This window comes from Lepisma saccharinum, chromosome 23 (genome assembly GCF_977018435.1).
Source record: "Lepisma saccharinum chromosome 23, izLepSacc3.1, whole genome shotgun sequence".
NCBI classification, from domain to species: Eukaryota; Metazoa; Arthropoda; class Insecta; order Zygentoma; family Lepismatidae; genus Lepisma; species Lepisma saccharinum.
In genome coordinates this window covers 46,799,620-46,817,900 of record NC_139251.1, presented here as the reverse complement: position 1 = coordinate 46,817,900, position 18,281 = coordinate 46,799,620, and the positions used below count along the sequence as shown (strand labels likewise).

At 38.2% G+C, this 18,281-nt stretch overlaps 2 protein-coding genes across 3 annotated transcripts in view; one reads left to right on the top strand and one right to left on the bottom strand.

Annotated features, from left to right (window-relative positions):
* Positions 1-503: 503 nt before the first annotated feature.
* Positions 504-12,277, top strand: LOC146005364 (peptidyl-prolyl cis-trans isomerase-like 3). Its single transcript, XM_083144571.1, has 5 exons — positions 504-666; positions 6,232-6,306; positions 8,470-8,631; positions 9,366-9,484; positions 10,775-12,277. Exons 1-5 carry the CDS (start codon positions 664-666, stop codon positions 10,899-10,901), a joined length of 486 nt encoding a protein of 161 aa, XP_083000697.1. The 5' UTR covers positions 504-663; the 3' UTR covers positions 10,902-12,277.
* Sardh (Sarcosine dehydrogenase) overlaps positions 6,509-18,281 on the bottom strand; it is a 67,131-nt gene continuing 55,358 nt past the window's right edge. The window contains exons 16-18 of one of the 2 annotated variants that reach the window (XM_083144569.1): positions 17,277-17,384; positions 12,526-12,703; positions 6,509-6,873 (exon numbers count right to left, since the gene is read on the bottom strand). In XM_083144569.1, coding sequence (XP_083000695.1) covers positions 12,544-12,703; positions 17,277-17,384 — 268 coding nt within the window. In that variant the 3' untranslated portion in view covers positions 6,509-6,873; positions 12,526-12,543. Of the gene's footprint in view, positions 6,874-12,415; positions 12,704-17,276; positions 17,385-18,281 lie in introns of those variants that run through there. The other variant, XM_083144568.1, reaches the window with a different exon arrangement.

Sequence of the window (18,281 nt, the reverse complement as noted above, 5' to 3'; positions counted from 1 at the left end):
GCCTAAAATTAAAAAGTTCTCTCCCATGACGTCAGAACACAGTGTTGCTCACGTTTTGCGCGATAAGTGAGACCTGGTAGAGCATAAGTCATGGGGGAAAATACATCAGCTCGTTGAATCTTTAACGAATGAAACACTATGTTCCTACGTTCTTTAGCAGCGCTCTGTTGGAGCACGGTGTAACCTAGAATTCTAATAGTTTTGATTCGACTCGACTAAATAAACACACTTGATAATCACATAGGAAATATTCGTGGTCTCCCTTATCACACAACACTTCTACAACCTTGCGTTCTGACGTCACTAGAGACATTATATTTTTAGGTTAAATGCGCAAGTTGTTAGGTTCTGGTAGTTATGTTTAGTTCTCTTCGCATAAATAACAAATTTACAGTGCATATGATGTTAATAGAACCAAACTTAACAACCCTAACCTAACAACGTAAGCATTCATCGTCTGACGTCAGATTGCAAGGTTGCAAGAGTGTTGTGCCACGTTGTGCGATAAGGACAGTGCACAGCCTGTGTCCTGTGGACTGTCCATCTGCTCCATCCCTCAGTGTGATGTTTTCGTGTTTTTAATTGCATCCCTAATACATTCCAAGCAAAAAAAAATTCAAGAGTGAGTGAGTGAGTGGTGGTTGGAGTAGGAAGTACTCACTAATGGTAATAGAATATCCATATATATCGTAGAAAGTTAATTTGGTAAAAATGTCAAAGCCGGGAAACGGATTTTTTCAAATTTACAGGAGAAAGTACTTACGGAATTGAGTTTCTGTGGAATTTCGGAAGGTCGTAGAAGTGTTTTCTTACATTTTTCAGTGTATTTGGCCGCTAATTCATGTATTTGATATCAGTTCGTGGTATAAACGGTAAATATGCGATGTCGCCCGGACGGATTTCTTCAAATTTACAGGAGAAAGTACTTACTGAAATGAGTTTCTTTAGCATTCTGGACGTTCTTGGAGGTATTTTCTTTCACGGGAAACTAAAAACTTCGTATTTGAATGCTGCCGAACAAGAATTAATCACTTTTTACGTAAGAAACTTGGGTAACAGTTTCATGCATCGGAGACACATTTCTTCAACTTTACACAAGAAACTACTTACGGAAATGAGTTTCTCCAAGGTTTACAACCTTCGTCGATATATATTCTTCCTGAAACTTCATCCTACAATGCAGCAGAACAATAAATAATCACTTTTCATGTAATAATATTGCGCATTTTGTGAAAAATCGACATCATCATGCCGTTGTTTCCAAGATGTACCTGCAGATGGCTCTAGCGTCGGAAGTCACGCGATCTCGCTAGTGGAATCAGGGTTTCCAAACGCGCGATTTTTTTCGAGAAACGCGCGGTTTTTTGTCGAGAAAGGAAAATGGTTTTTCGATGAATTTAGGGGTGAAATGGGTGCTAATGGAACCTAACCTAACCTCGTGTGAATGGTTCGTGGGGCTACCTGTGGATGGTTTTTGGGGCTAACGTCAATGGTTTGTGGGGCTACCCGTGGATGGTTTTTGGGGCTAACGTCAATGGTGTGTGGGGCTACCCGTGGATGGTTTTTGGGGCAATCGAACAATGTTTCATCGAAATGTACAATTTCCAGACGTGATCCCCGGTTTTTTACAACTTTCATGCACAATAGAGTTGGAAACATTGATATTCGAAAACAAAAGAAGCGTTACAATTCGCAAAGCAAGCGATATCGCACCGTGACGTGCTTTCCGTAGCATTAAGGAAAATGGTTTATTTTAGCAGAAAAAGTGTTTGTTTTCGTGCAAAAAGCATATTGGCACCTTCCACTATGTTCCGCAATACATAATTGGTAAGTACAAACCACGAGAAAGACAAAATATCCGATTTAAATGTGTCTCCGATGCATGAAACTGTTAATGAAACTTGCATTGCCTGCCATATTATGCCGTTGTTTCCATTGTGTGCGTGCAGATGGCGAGAGCGTCGAAAGTCACACAGTCTCGTCAGTGTTTCCAAACATGCTTTTTTTTTACGAGAATTGTTTTCTTTTTTTTTAACTATGCTTACCTAACCTTGCCAGAAATGGTTTTTGGGGCTAACGTGAATGGTTTTTGGGGCTATCCGGCAATGGTTTGTGATGACATAATGAACACGAAAGTAGGTATTTTTCAGTTAAGAAGGTTGAAACACTGCATACCCACTCCAAAACGACAAAACACAAGCACGGCGTGATGATCCATGACGAGTGCATGCCGTATTGTCTGTTACCCAAGTGGAACAATGAAGACAAATAATCACTCGTAATATGAAAAGTTGACACTATTTTATGGGAAAAGGCATAACTTCACCTTAAAGAATGTTCCGCAATGCAGAAAAGGTAAGTACCAGTGGTAAAATTAAGGAAATAAATGAGTTAAAGGTGTCCGGGCGTTATCGCATATTTACCCAGTTGGTTATATCGGAGACACTTTAAAATCGGATATTTTGTGTTTCGTATGGTTCGTACTTACCAATTGTATATTGCGGAACATATTTGAAGGTGCCATTAAGGTTTTCACACGATTAAAAATATTTAAGATAAGCCATTTCTCGAAGTGTTACGGAACGCACGTCATGGTGCGAGCCCCACAAACCATTCACGGATAGCCCCAAAAAACCATTCACGCATAGCCCCAAAAAAACATTCCCGGATGGCCCCACGGACCATTCACAGGAAGTTAGGTTAGGCAACATAGTTAAAAACGCTGTGGTTACGTTTTCGCTTAAATTGAAGCAACGGGAATTGATTTCCGGCTGAAATAGATTGAAAGATGAAAGAAAATACCTTGAAGAACTTCGACAATGCTACAGAAACTGATGTCCGTAAGTAGTTTCTCCTGTAAATTTGAAGAAAAGGATCGCCGATATAATGTCCGTCCGATGCACGAAAGCTGTTGCTGGCATTTCCATCCATGTACTTGAACTGGATGTTGCATCTGATGACGTAATCCCCGGTAAGTGTTTCCAAACACACAGTTTTTTCACTATATTGCCCAACCTAACCTAACCGTGATGTGTGGGGCTATCGTGAATGTTTTTTTTTTTCAGGGCTATGCGGAAATTTTTCTGTTAAGAAGGTTGAAACACAGCATATCGACAATCAAGATTTGCCTGCCATTTTGCATGTTCAGGAAGCAATAAAAGAACGAACAATAATTACTCAATATGTCTGTCGACAATAGATACTAATTTCGTTAAAAAAAGCGAAATCCCTTGTTAAACAATCTTTTGCAATGCAGAATAGGTAAGTACGAATGTCAACAATTACAGTATAAACGAGTTACAGACGTTTCCCGGCTTTGATAGTTTTACCAAGATTATTTTAGTTTATTTTACTGGCTGGTAATACAAATTTGCCTACTCCACAAAAATCAACCCCCAAAATAAAATCATAAATACACCACTCACTGGCACCTCCCCCCCCCCCCCCAAAAAAAAACAGAGGCTTAATTTGCACAGTGCCCGGTTATGATACCCAGGTCCCACTTTAAACTGTGGGTCTAGTCCCGATTACCCTTTTTGTGTATGAAGTGGACTTAAAACGCCAACTCCATCAATCATTCAATCAACTATACTTATTTTGATGCAATTTATCTAATGCCTGAATCGCACGAGGCTAGATTTTCTGCTGGATTTTTCAGTTGGACATGTACTAGTTGTCTGTAATTTACACACACTTTCAACATTTTTGTAAGAAAAAAGGGCCCAAGTTCCATTTGTTTCATTGCAGTTTCATCATGCTATGAATGCAATTTTAACATTGCTCGATTTCGATTTACTTCCGTTAACATATATTGGAAAGTTTTAGTGATTACTTAAGATTTTGTTCAATGTATGCTTTCGTATTTCGGTTAGACAGGCCAGGTTCTCTTAGCATTAAAATAAAGTCCCTAAATGCATTCTTCTAAGTTTCCGATTTACTTCTACATTAATTCCCACCGGTCTACGATCCTTAAATTCGCTTGTAAACATCGTCCATGGGAAGTGCACATGCTTGCGTAAGGTAATTTGTAAGTTGTTTTTTCAACATAAATATTTGTTTTTCAAAATCCAAACGGTGCTCATTACTTTAAAGAAGGATCACATTTTTCGTGTAACAATGATTGCGAAAATTCTGCGATAATTAGCCTTCCTGCTAAGAGAATTTGAAAAATATAAAACAATCTGAACAGTTACCCCCCCCCCCCCCCCCAACAAAAAAAGAATGATGACTTCCCCGATGGCGCAGTGGTTGCGTTGTTGCCTTGTAATGAAAAGGTCCCCGGTTCGATACCTGTTGGAGGCACATAGTGGTTCAGATCCCATTTTAAACTGTAGGTCCAGCCCCGATTACCCTTTCTGTGCATAAAGTGGAATTGAAATAATAATTCAATCAATCAGACCATAAAAGGAAAGTTATTTTATTACTGGTATCTAGGGATGAGGAAAAAATATTTACAATCTCTTTTGTTATGGTGCTTTGGTACTTTAGTATTATATGGACTACCTCATTTGTCTACGTTAAATTTTAGGTTAGGTTAGGTTAAATACAATTTTGCCTATCCTGAAACTGGGGCTAATACTCAGAAGGTAGAACGGATGTAATCAGGTAGTCCGTATAATACTAAAGTACTGGTGCTTCTTGTTAACTTTGGCAGTTAAATGCATGATCATCAAATTAGGCGGGTGGCAGAAGTTCGCGCTCTTGCCACGTCGAAGCACAACCCTTTGTGTTCAGAGGTTTAAGAGAAAGATTTTGTTGTGGAGTTGGTCTTTGTGATACAAACTGACAGTGTTTGCTCGAAAAGTCAGGGATGACACGAAAGTGCCCAGGAGAGAGGTCGGTCTGATGCTCGAACCAGGCAAAGCAGTCCGGTTGATGTTGCCACATAGTGTGCGGGAACCAGCGACTTTTGTCCTGCTCTTGCTTTGCCTTTCCAATCTGTGGCGTCAGTGCATTTCTGCCCAGCCACCTATTTTCATGGCCATGCATTTTAGATATAATGGATCTCCCTGTAGAAATAATCATTGAGAAAGTTACACGAGTAGGATAGGCATGCCCGTAGCTAGAATTGATCTTAAGGAGGAGCTTTGGAAACCAAGTCCATTTTTCATAAGTTTAAGAGTTTTAAATGAAGCTAAATTATATGTGTGTGCATGTAGGAGTCATTAAGTGAATATAAAATTTAGAAATATTACCCAAACACTTCAGTTTTTTTTCTATATTATCTAAAACATTTCTTTAAGTATTAATAGACTGCTACTGACATGCCCCCTTAAATCTCACTCTATGGATATTTGTATCATATGAGAAAAAAATGCATAATATTCAATCATAGTGCCAAAGGTACATTCCACCCCTGGCTGAAGCAATAAAACTCCTCTTCATTTTCAAAACCTGGAAGCTGTTGACCTTTGATGCAGATATGAATTGTGACATCAAATCACAGATTTCTCTCTCATTTACTGGGCATGTTTTGTATTTTATGAGTCATTTGCTTGATATTGCATAAAGTGTAGGTACATTGCCACTGATATGTATGTAGATTTTTAAATGTATTTTTACACTCATAATGTTACCTGATTTGTGCTTGTGCATTTTTGGATCATTTTTAGTTTTGTAAAACAGTTTGCTAAAGATGACATAAGCTTGCAAAGGAAGTTCTTTTGGTGGGGGTCAACTGCTGAATAAACACTTGAATGCCATTATGGGTAGGGAAGTAGAGCTAAATGATTATATTAACCCATGTTTTTCCTGAAAATAAAGTCAAAAGGGTGGGAGTTCTTAATCCCATCCCCAACCTTCAGTACATCTATGGTAGATCATAATATTCTGCATGTCAACCACAGAATACACACACCTGTTCAGTGGCAGCGATTGGGTTTCAAAACTGGGGGGAAAAGACAGTATATTTCCCTTTGTAGGTAAGATTTAGCATAGTGCAGGAACAAAAGTGTAAAAAAGTGGGGGAACAACTGCCCCCCTAATCATCGCCACTGCCTGTATTAGTAAAATAAAAGTAATTTCCTTTTTTCAACACAATAAGAAGTTATACATAAATTTGTCTGTTAGAGGATAGAAATAACACCAAATACAAAATTTCTAAACTTTTTTTTCAAATAAATACTTAAAATTATTATTATATGTTCAAATTCCTCTTAAGATATAAATTTTGTAATTCAAAAGTACTGTTATCAGTATGTCATGAATTAATTTGCATTTTTTTTATTTCAGTCTGTTACCCTACATACTGACGTTGGAGACTTGAAAATTGAATTATTTTGTGAATATTGTCCGAAAACATGTGAGGTAAATAAATAACTGTGGTATTTTTGTGATTTTTACATCTCCTTGTTTATAAAGCTCTAAGGTTGGTGATAACTGTGGTCACCAAAATAATTAGCCAACAACAACTACAAAAAAAGACAAAAAACAAACAGAGTTGTGCTTTAAAATATTTATAATTCTCATGATATAATCATTTAATCTCAAAATTCATTTCTCCCCACAATGTTTTTGCCAAAGTAATAAAATGATGCATTGTACATAATTTCTAGGATATTTAGAGCAGCATTTTTGTCGACTCCACTAAATACCCAGATCCAAGAAACAATATGTGCCCATAATGGTGATTAAATTCCAGCTGATAATTTCATTGGGAGCTGTTGACACACTGTACCCCTTGAGAATTATGTTGAATTTTTTTTGATGAATAGACTTCAATGTTTTACATGAGATAAAATTTATTGCAACACAAGGAAAACACCAATAACTGATATATTTGATCCCAAAGTATGGCCTGCATAAGTAAAAAACTGCCTTTCTGGAGCACTTTCACCACTTTTTATAATTTTTATAGGTGAAAACTGTTTGTCACTGAAATAGGAAAAATAACTTTTAGTCCCAAACCTAACCTAACAACGTAAAATTATGTGTGCTGTTGTGGAATGTTATGTTGGGTGGTTTACTCACTTGCACGAAGCCTTCGGGCAGTTCTGCTACACGGTAAGGTAACACCCTAAGGTAAAAGACTTACTTTACTTCACTGTAACACATTTCCTCATATCATCACTACCATGCGAGAGACCCGGGTTCGATCCCCAGTGGGGGAGAACCATGATTTTTTCCACCTGTTCAAGCAGCTCTGGCACCCACCCAGCATCATATAAAGTTGGTACCTGGAGGAAACTCTGGGGGGTAAAGGTGGCCAGGGGCATGGTGCTGATAACATCACCTCCACTTTCGGCCATGATCAAGTGGGGCCCTAACCCCACACCTCCTATATGCCTTCATGGCATGGTGCATAGCACAGGGGAACACTTTACCTTTACCCTCATCACTTATCTTCATCTTTGCAATTAGCTATAAGTGGAAGAAAACGAAGTAAAATAAACCAAATCAATCAATAAGCACATACGTAACAGGTTTGATGATTGCTTATTCTGTTCTTTGTACAGAACAGATTTTTACATCCTACAGCTGGAAGCCCATGTGGATGGATAAGGGTTGACATCGTCAGCATTATAATTACACCCTTACTTACTTATGGTGTTACTATTTATGTGTTTTGAGAAAATGAGAATTCTTAGCTGCCATACTATTTTCTTTTGAACATACATACATTTCATGTGAAGAGAATACCTCAGATGGACACTGTAACATGCACATCCTGGTTTTCACAATATAATTACTCATGAATGAATACTTTATGATTTCATATTTTGGGAAATGAGAAATACGGTAGTACATAGAGAAACTTGTGTACATACTTTTCTGCAAAACTATTTTTTGTAGGTGTTCTGGTATAGCTACCTCAATTACACTTAAATTAATAGAATAACAGAAAAAAGTTTCACAAAGAGCTACTTTTGGCAAACTTCAAACTTGCCTCCACAATTCTAGTGTGTTAGGAGAAAAAGGCACATAAGTCATAAACTGTGATTTTATACTTTCATTTAAGTCACACTGAATCAATTTTAAAAAAATATATATAAGTATAATTTTATATTGGGCTTGTGTAAAAATTCTAATCAATGATGATCCAATATGTGTATCATGTCTGTAATGTTTGCTATTAAAAGAATGAGCAGAAATAACTGTCTGATGTAAATTTGCATATTTTGACTTAGCTAACGATGTGCTAACTACTCTGCCACTGGGGCTGTCTTGAGGTGAATGCTAAAACGTCAGTAAGGGCGTTGTTTAGATGAAGCTGAATAAACATTAGTTGTAATAGATTTTATGAGCAGGTCAAGCATGTTGAGTAATTGACTCACAATCTTATGTTTGAGTCATCATCTGGGCATTCATATTGCTTCAAGTTCATATAATCATCATTCAGTCTCATAATTCGGTAAAATTGACAGAAAATGAAGTTAAATAAGAAAACGGATACAATAGATTATATAGTTGCTTACGTAATGAAATTTATATTGTGTTGCTAAAATTTTGTTTTCCTGTTATGCTTTTCAGAATTTCCTAGCATTGTGTGCCAGCGATTATTATAATGGTTGCGGCTTTCATAGAAATATTAAAGGGTTCATTGTTCAAACTGGAGATCCAACCAACACAGGCAAAAATGGAAATTCCATCTGGGGAAGAAAGTTTGAAGATGAGTTCAAAGAAGATTTAAAGGTAATTAACCCAATTTTTAAACAAATTCTACTTTAATTCATTAAATTTGGGAGTTATCGATACCACAGCAGATTAAAAAGATCTTTGTAATTGGGTTAAGATATAAACTGGTTTTGAAGTTACAGACCCTGAAAGTAATCCAATGCTAGGAATTGTAGATTTCCTGGTGATGTGATTTAGTTGTACTTTAAGAGCAACAATTTTTAGTTCAACTAACTACTACTACTTTTTTTTTTTTTAATTACCAAACAGGTAGTACTTTCTTGACATGCCTCGTATTTCCAGGTTTTCAAACATTTAACTCTCTTTCAGTAACTGTGATTCTGTGCCACTTATTAGTAACTAGTACATTTATTTTAATTAACAAATAATTAATTACCCATTTCCATTAAATAGGTGGCCACGGTGGCTCAGTCGGTGACGCGTCTGACTACCACGCTAAAGGTCCCGGGTTTGATCCCCAGCTGGTTCAAATCCGGGAACTTTTCTAACGTTGGAAGCGGCTCCAGCACCCACCCAGATTTGAATGACATGGGTACGTGGGGGGGGGGGGGGTAAAGGCAGTCAGGCAGATCACATCACCCCCACTCACGACCGGATCAAGAAAGTGTGGGGCGTTACCCCTAAACCCCCTATACGCCTTCATGGCATGGTGCTAACCATAGGGGAACACTTTACCTTTTTTTTTTTTACTTTTACCAAATAAGTAAATACTTTTTTTGTTCTCTTTGCAGCACAATGTTAGGGGAATTGTCTCAATGGCAAACAATGGGCCAAACACGAATGCAAGCCAGTTTTTTGTTACTTATGGTCCTCAGCCACATTTGGATTTAAAGTACACTCTGTTTGGCAAGTAAGTCAAAAAACTGTCATCCAATCATTTTTATTCATTGAATTCATATTCACGGTGTCCCAAAAGTCCTGACATAGGGAATGTCACTTTGAAATTGTAATGTCACATAATGTGCTCGATGTGGCGACCTTCGAGAGCCAGGTGCAAGTCAATGCATTCCTGCCATTAAATTTATTCAGGTGGATGCATTTTGCATGAGTCAGTGGCATTTTTGTGTCCCACTTGCAAAGAAATGTTATTTCCATGTATAAGGACTTTTGGGATACCCTGTATATTAACCTTTATTCGGTTGGACCCTCTTTTGCATGTAAGCCTTACAGGATGAGAAGCTTTCAAGTGTGCACTTTTCAAATGTGCAGTGATGCTAAAAAAATGAAAACAAAGAAGGAAAATATATACACCATAGTCAGTTGCAGTTTTTTCTCCTCTCAAAGTATTGCACTCTTGATTGATTAGCTTTATTTTACTTCGCTTTTGGCTAATTTGCGAAGATGGGGATGATTGATGATATGATGGAATTGATGAATGGTCACACAAACATCCATGTCCAGTCCGGGATTCGAACCTGGAACCCCAGGTGTCTTAGCATGCTGTGCTAACCACTCTGCCATGGGGGCCGGCATATTGCACTCTTGTATGAAGGGGAAATTATTGTATCCCCCCCAACAAAACAGGATTAGACAAAGAGGAGCATTTAATTTCTACCCCCAAAAAATCATTTTTTTGAGCCGTATATATATAATTTTGAATGTTAAGGAGGCAGTTGTCTGTTTAGGAAGATATCGATCGTCATTTACTCATATGTTGATTAGTTTTCAAAATCTCATCAGAGCTCATATATTGTTCTCGTGTTTAGTAAGATTTAGAAGAAACTATTCATAAATACTTTGTGTCAATTTATACAAATTAATTTAGGGTAATAATAATTGCATATTCATATTGAAAACCTGGAGTAACCTTATACTTTTCATTCATCTGGGCCGTAGAGTATCCACCGTGTGTTTCTGCATCTTAAGAAAATTCCTGGTGGCAGGTGTTGCCTTTAACAGGACAGTCTCGCAGAAACCTTGAACACATGTTTTTTTTCATCACAGGTGACCAATAGGGAATGCGAACTCTGGATAAGTGCCTCAACAATGTTAGATACTATGTCAAAAAGTAGTTGGAGATATGTTGACAATAAAATAGTTTAACAATTGGTTTTTGTATTAAGGCAGTTTGTAACTTACTTTCTGGATACACCTCGTATTTTACAACATTTACTTCCAATTGTTTTTCTTTTTATTTCAGGGTGATAGATGGATTTGATACTTTGGACGAACTGGAGAAATTACCTGTGAATCCCAAGAACTATAGACCATTGTCAGACACTAGAATCAATAGTATAACAATCCATGCAAATCCCATTGCCAGTTGATCAAAGTACGTGTTCCATTCCAAGCTATGAAGGATAAGTATGATCACGATATAGGAAGATTACTGTGGAAGATCAACAGTTAAACAAGAATCAAGTGCAAGAACAGTCTTCTTGTATAATTCATTGTGCATTTACTGGATTTAACAAGAATGAACATCATGAATTATAAATATACTGTATATTCATATATATATATATATATATATATAATACAATAACGTTATTTATAATCCCAAAACTTCAACAAAGTTGCAACCTGACAAGATGCTTCATAATTATTGTCATACCTTTTCTCTAAACATAAAAACTGATTTCTTTTGTCGTCTTTGGAATGTGATGGGCCAAATTTTCACCTGCACCAGTCTGAAATTTAAATTTCCTCATAAATCTACTTGTCCATAATAATCACAGGAGATTGAACTGATTTCAAGTAGCAAAATAAAGGAGATGTCTGATATTGTAGTGAACAATACCAGTCAACCAGTCGCTCATGCTACAAGAGCACAATTACAAGACCTTGAATTATAAGTGTGTGTGTGTGGCAGGTAGCATGAAAGGAACATTGCTTGCAACCTTCCTTCAAGTAGAAACAAAAGAAAGCAACGCTGACAGAACTCACATCATGTTTAGGTGCCACTGTGCAATGATTCTGAAGCCCTGGTTTACACAAAATGGCATATAAAAATATTCTGTATCAAGTTAATGCAATTGTCTCGATATGAAAGTTATTGGCATGAAAAGAGTAAGTTTCCCACACCTCAATAACGTTACCTCTGCTTGTTCGCCAAGGTGTTCAAAACTGCACTGCCACAATTCTCTTCTAATTTTTACTCGCCTATTAATTTCCGTTGCCGTTCCTAAGATTTGAGGACTTCCGAGTTGCCATTCCATTCCTTTTCTGCTGTTCTCCGACAGCAGAAAATTTAGCTTTCATGATTGACTTTTGATATGTTACTTCATATAAAGCAGACATAGTATTCAATAATAGCTGAATATGAATAGTTACATTCATTGACACGTAAATACAAGGGGAAGTCATTAAATAACAGGAATTTTATTCTAAACTTCATGGAAATTTATGCACAACGAAATTTTTTTGGGGACTCAAAGTGGTTCCTTAGCAGCACACCATAAAGGTGTAGTGACGATTGAGCATGTATGATTGGGTGGAAAGAGTTGAAGACGAAAAGTCAGCGATGAACACCAGGGTGGGGGCCCTTTGTGTGGCAACTGGGGCATTTAAAAAGCAGATCGACCAGCGAATCCGTTAATTTAGTACACACTCCCCTGACTTAAACAATTGTCTCTATACTGAACATTCATTCTGCTGTAGATATTAGAAAGATTCACTCCTTCTGACCACAAAAAATGAAGAACACGTCATTGCTCTTCTAGGTGCAAGTCAATAGTGCGGCGGCCATCTTGCACAGGTGCATACTGTTCGATCATCACAACACCTTTATGGCATGGCCTAGGAACCATTTTGAGTCCCGAAATACAAATTTTCGTTGTACATAAATCTCCATGAAGTTTAGAATAAAATTCCTGTTATTTAATGACTTACCCTCGTATAAACTCAGTACATTTTTAAGATTTGTGATTAACTAGTGTTTGCACACTTTACCAAGTATCTTAGCCATTTTCATTCATCATAAATGCCTTGCACTCTCTTATTTTTGGGGTCAAATGGCCTCTGCAGGTGTATGGTAGCATCGTAGCGTGTTCCAAGGACTTCCAGCTGGTAGTGGCCATTCTTTAGGAATTCTGTTGTTACAGGTGTACCAGAAGGGTGTCGTATGTACCTTCAAGTAAATAGAATTACATTTAGAAAGATTCTGATCCAAAATTAAACACATTGTACTCATTATTGAACATGTTAGCATGTTTTGTAAATTTTTGGGTTTTGAAAACTTCTTTAAGTAATAGGTATTTACAATTAGACATAGAACACTGAAGTCTGTGGCCAACTCGTGAATGTCTCATGTGTACCTCTTAATCTATGTGAGTTGTAAATTTAAAAGTGGCAACACTGTCAGGAAGAGGTGATAACACCATGCATGTGCCATCAGACTGTGAGAATTGTCAGTTGGGGTCTGTGTCGATGTGTGGAGTACCAAAAGTGGTTGGTGCAGTGAGTGCTCTTGTGTATATACGAGGTTGAAATGAACACCATTTTGTTGACTACTCTAAAACATGTTTGCCAAGGTAAGACAGTGATTTGTGATCAAAATCCAGGTGGCCCGTGACAAAAATGCACAAGAATGTCATCAATACTTGAATGAAGCCTGTAGCAACAATACCTAGCTGTATCTGGGGAACTCAGCAGGATGCAATTATCCTCATGTTTTCACTGACACATTCCAATCTTCTTAAGAAATGCACTTACCCGTTGTGCAATAATCAGCTACTGCTAGGTATTGTTGCTACAGGCTTCATGCAAGTATTGATGACATTCTCGTGCATTTTTGTCATGGGCCACCTGGATTTTGATCACAAGTCACTGTCTTACCTTGGCAAACATGTTTTATGGCAGTTAATAAAATGGTGTTCATTTCGCCTCCTACATACACAACTGCACCCACCACTTTTGGCACTCAACATATCGACATAGGCCCCTACTGACAATGCTCACTGTCTGTTATTACCTCTTCCTATCTTCCTAACAGTATTGCCACTTTTAAATTTACAACCCACGTCTTTTGAATCATATTCTCGAAGTGTTGCTATTTTGCCTTTCTTCCCATGCCATACGGGGTGTGGATTAGGGATGGCCAAACGGATCCGGATCCGAAAAATCCGGATCCATTCGGATCCAGATCTGGGTCTGAAAGTTTCGGATCTGGATCCGAAGGTTTTGGATCCGGATCCGAGAGTTTCGTATCTCAATCCCATTATAATATTACCACACCTTAAAAGGTATTATGATCTTCGATTACAAAGAAATTTTTCGTTAGTCCTACAAGAATTTTTTTCAAGTGTTGTTCCTAAAATACTTTGCTACGCATCGGCTAACACACTCGTGCACAAATGTCCGAGGTGATTTTGTAAATGCCATTGAAACGAATATGTATTCATTCAAATATATTGGAAATGAAAACACACATAAATGTGAGACATTCCATTCCAGAATGAAACCTTTAACACATATAACAATAGAAATGTTATACAAAAATTATACAATTGTTCTACAGTTACAGTTTTACAAATTAAAATAAAACATTATAATATATGCAGTGTTAAATAATTACGAAGTGTAAGACTAACAAGGGAGGTTATCTAAGTGTCCCCCTCCGATTTCCATGAAACTTGGCAGTATAGTAGGCCCCAAAGGAAGAATTACGTGTTTTTTTGTTTCAGCTAAACCCCCCTCAAATGTCAAGATGAGGACAAATTGAAGTGAGGATCGGACCCCTGTGTCCCCCTCCGATTTCCATGATACTTGGCAGGTGTGTGTATAAACGGGCCCAAATGAAGAAATACGTGTTTTTTTGTTTCGGCTAAAAACTGTTTTATGGGGCAACCCCCCCCCCCCCCTCAAATGTCAATATGAGGACAAATTTAAGTGGGCATTTGACTTATGTGTCCCCCTCCGATTTTCATAAAACTTGGCAGGTGTATAGTGGGGCCAAAATGAAGAAATACGTGTTTTTTTTGTTTCAGCTAAAAAACTGTTTTACAGGGCGAAACCCACTCAATTGTCAAGATGAGGACAAATTGAAGTGGGGATCTGACCCCTGTGTCCCCCTCCGATTTCCATGAAACTTGGCAGGTGTGTGTATAAACGGGCCCAAATGAAGAAATACGTGTTTTTTTGTTTCGGCAAAAAAAATGTTCTAGGGGCAACCTCCTCTCAAATGTCAAGATGAGGACAAATTGAAGTGGGGATCTGACCCCTGTGTTCCCCTCCGATTTCCATGAAACGTGGCAGGTGTATAGAGAGGCCCTATGCCCCTTGTTTCTTCCTATACCATATTTACGTGGTTTCGGGGTCAGATCCCCGCTTCAATTTCTCCTCATCTTGACATTTGAGGGGGGGGCCTCTATACAAATACCAAGTTTCATTGAAATCGCAGGGGGAGACTTAGACCTCCCTAGTAAGTGTATTAATTAATTACAAATCGCGCACGCGTGCACACACACACACTATATATATATATATATATATATATATATATATATATATATATATAATGGTTAAAAGCAAGGAGGGCCAAAAGGGCTAAGTAAAAATCAAAGAAGGTAAAAGGAAACACTCACCGGACAGTAGAAAAATTCAAAATTTTCGCTCAGTAGAAAAATTCAAAATTTTGAATTTTTCTACTGTCCGGTGAGTGTTTCCTTTTACCTTCTTTGATTTATATATATATATATGTATATTAGCAGGTAACAATATGTTATAAGCACATTCTTACTTTCCAAAGAAGCGCATGTGGGATGGCAAAACCGATCCGGATCCAAAAGTACTGGATCCGGATCCGAAAGTTCTTGATCCGGATCTGAAAATTCCGGATCCGAATAATTTTAGGATCCGGAACCAACCGGATCCGCTAGGATCCGGATCTGGCCATCCCTAGTGTGGATATAGGGTTCCATGTTTTCTCAGTCTTGACCATAGTGAAGATGTGCTGTGACCATAGTGAAGATGTGCTGTGACCATAGTGAAGATGTGCTGAGTATCATGCTCTGGTCACCTTTACCCCTCCTCTCCAAAGCTGGAGGGGACTAAGTCCCAGACCTGCATGTACTATGAATTGAACCTGTTCTCCTGCATGGCTGCCAGACACACTCCATCAACTGGACCATCTGTTATCTGGTATGGGTAATGGCACCAAGTGTAATTTGTGACATCAAAGAGGTTTTCTTGGGATATCAACCAGGTGATTTCCAGATAGGCTTTGGAGAGAGAACGTCACTCTCATTTTCAGGGATTGAAGTGCAGAGATGTGTCAGTAAGGTTATTGGTGTGTAGGTGGTGGGTCAATCAGGTGCTGTGTCTCTAAATGTCCACACTCCCAGTCGACTATCGCTAACCCCCTGTAGATGTTTTCCTTTTCCTCGGGTATGGCTATTGCTTCTTTCAAGGGATACAGGACTAGATCTGGACCCAGCCTGGTTAGCGATAGTTGACTGGGAGTGTGCATGTTGGAGAGACGGCACCTGATTGACCTGCCACTTGCACCAGAACTCTCCCACACAAAATACATATGAAGGGCTCGGGTGTAAAACATGGTTAAGTGACATTTTGGTCATTTTTGAGGTACAAAGTAAAATGTCCCATCCTTCAATTTTCGAGTGAAATTGCCAGGTCATACAATGTGCATTGGATTCAGTGGAGCCTTTTGAAATTGGTAAACACAACATGAAAACAATTTATCTACAGTATAGCTTCTAATAACCTTTTTCCTTAATGAACTCAGAAATGACCAAAATACCACTTACCATGTTTTACATCCAAGGCCTTCATATAACCTTACCCTGACATCTCTGCGGTTCAAATCCGGGAACTTTTCTAACGGTGGAAGCGGCCCCGGCGCCCACCCAGCGTCGAATAACATGGGTACCTGGGGGAAACCCTGGGGGGTAAAGGCGGTCAGGGGCGTGATGCTGATCACATCACCCCCACTCACGACCGGATCAAGAAAGTGTGGGGCGTTACCCTCACACCCCCTATACGCCTTCATGGCATGGTGCTATGCACAGGGGAACACTTTACCTTTTTTACCTGACATCTCTGCACTTCAGTCCCTGAAGATGAGAGTTGTGTTAGCACTCGGAAGCCTATCCGGAAATCACCTGGTTGATATCCCAAGAAAACCTCTTCGTCATTCGTTACCAGGAAAGCTTCAAGAATTATTTCAAAACTTTACACTTTCTGCCTCTACAAGTTAACAGGAAGCGAATGACATGGGTTAAGCACCCATAGGAAACTTTGTCTAGATGACACAAACATAACACTGGAATTACAATTCAGATATCCTTATTGAATTATTAGATTATTACCAAAAGATGACATCACTGTACATAGACCACAAATTAAAAATTTGCAAGTGGTTGGTTATGTTTTTTCTTTATACTTTTCCTCTCCTGCTTGTTGTCTACCATCGTTTTCACTGTTGCCATGCCCTGTCAAGCAACACTTCTTGAAACTATTTTTTTTACAATACCCCTGTCCACTTTTCTTGATCATAAGCAATAATACAATAAAGTACAATGGTATAACCTGTCTGGTTACACACAATCATTCCACAAAAAGGGATATTTTAAGGCAACTTTTTTTGTGTAACTTAGTATCAAAGATGCTTGTGCTATGAACATAAAATACTAGGTGTAGCTATATTTCTGTAAGTAGAATAGAAAAGCTTAAAGAGCACTTACCCATGGCCAATGCTCTTGTTGATAGCAAATCCATAATCTCCTCTTCGTAAGTATCCAACTACTACATCATCTCTCCAGATAGTTTCCAATCCCCATAGAGGTATGTGGCTGTGAAATTTATAATTTTCTTTTTATTATAATGGTTTCAATGTACAGGGTGGTGCAAAAGTCAGTTTACCCAAAAAGCACATTGATAATAGTATTAGAATAGTGTATGTGCCTCTTGTTCTAAGTACTTGTAATATTTTTTAGGTATATGGTTGCCAGTGTCACAGGACAATGTTACCAACCGTATACCTAAAAAATATTACTTAGGACAAGAAGCACATACACTATCGTAATACTATTATCAATGTGCTTTTTGGGTAAACTGACTTTTGCACCACCCTGTATTTTCCATAATCTTCAACAGATCACTACATATACATTTTATGCATAAAGGGTGTCCAGATTGTAACTGACAGTTTTTAAATGTTATTACATTTCAACAAACCGAGGTTTTGTTAAAGCATTGCAAAAGCAATAGTACATTTGTGAGTTTGATTCGGGAAATTTTCATACATGTACAACTAATGGTGGATGCGTTAGTGTCGCTCAAACAAAAATGGAGTCTGTACAGGAAAAAGCATGGTTAGCCCACGGTAGTAAATACGGGAGGCAAGCAGGCAGCTACGAATTCCAAGGTCCACTGCTCATGAAGTATTGCACATAACGTTACGTTTGTACGCATACAAGGTGCAGTTGTTGCACGAAATTAAACCACATGACAAGCCAAAAAGACACTCATTTGCCATTGACATTCTGCAGAAGACTGATGTTATCCCCTCTGAATTTCTTTCTTTTGGGGTAGATCAAAGGCATGGTGTATTCTGATTAAAAGATATGATCTACAAGATTTGCAGGATCGTATTCGGAATGCTTTTGCTTCTTTAACCACTCAGATGTTACAGAACACGTGCGGGGAGATTGAATATAGGCTGGACATCCTCTGTGCAATAAACTGAG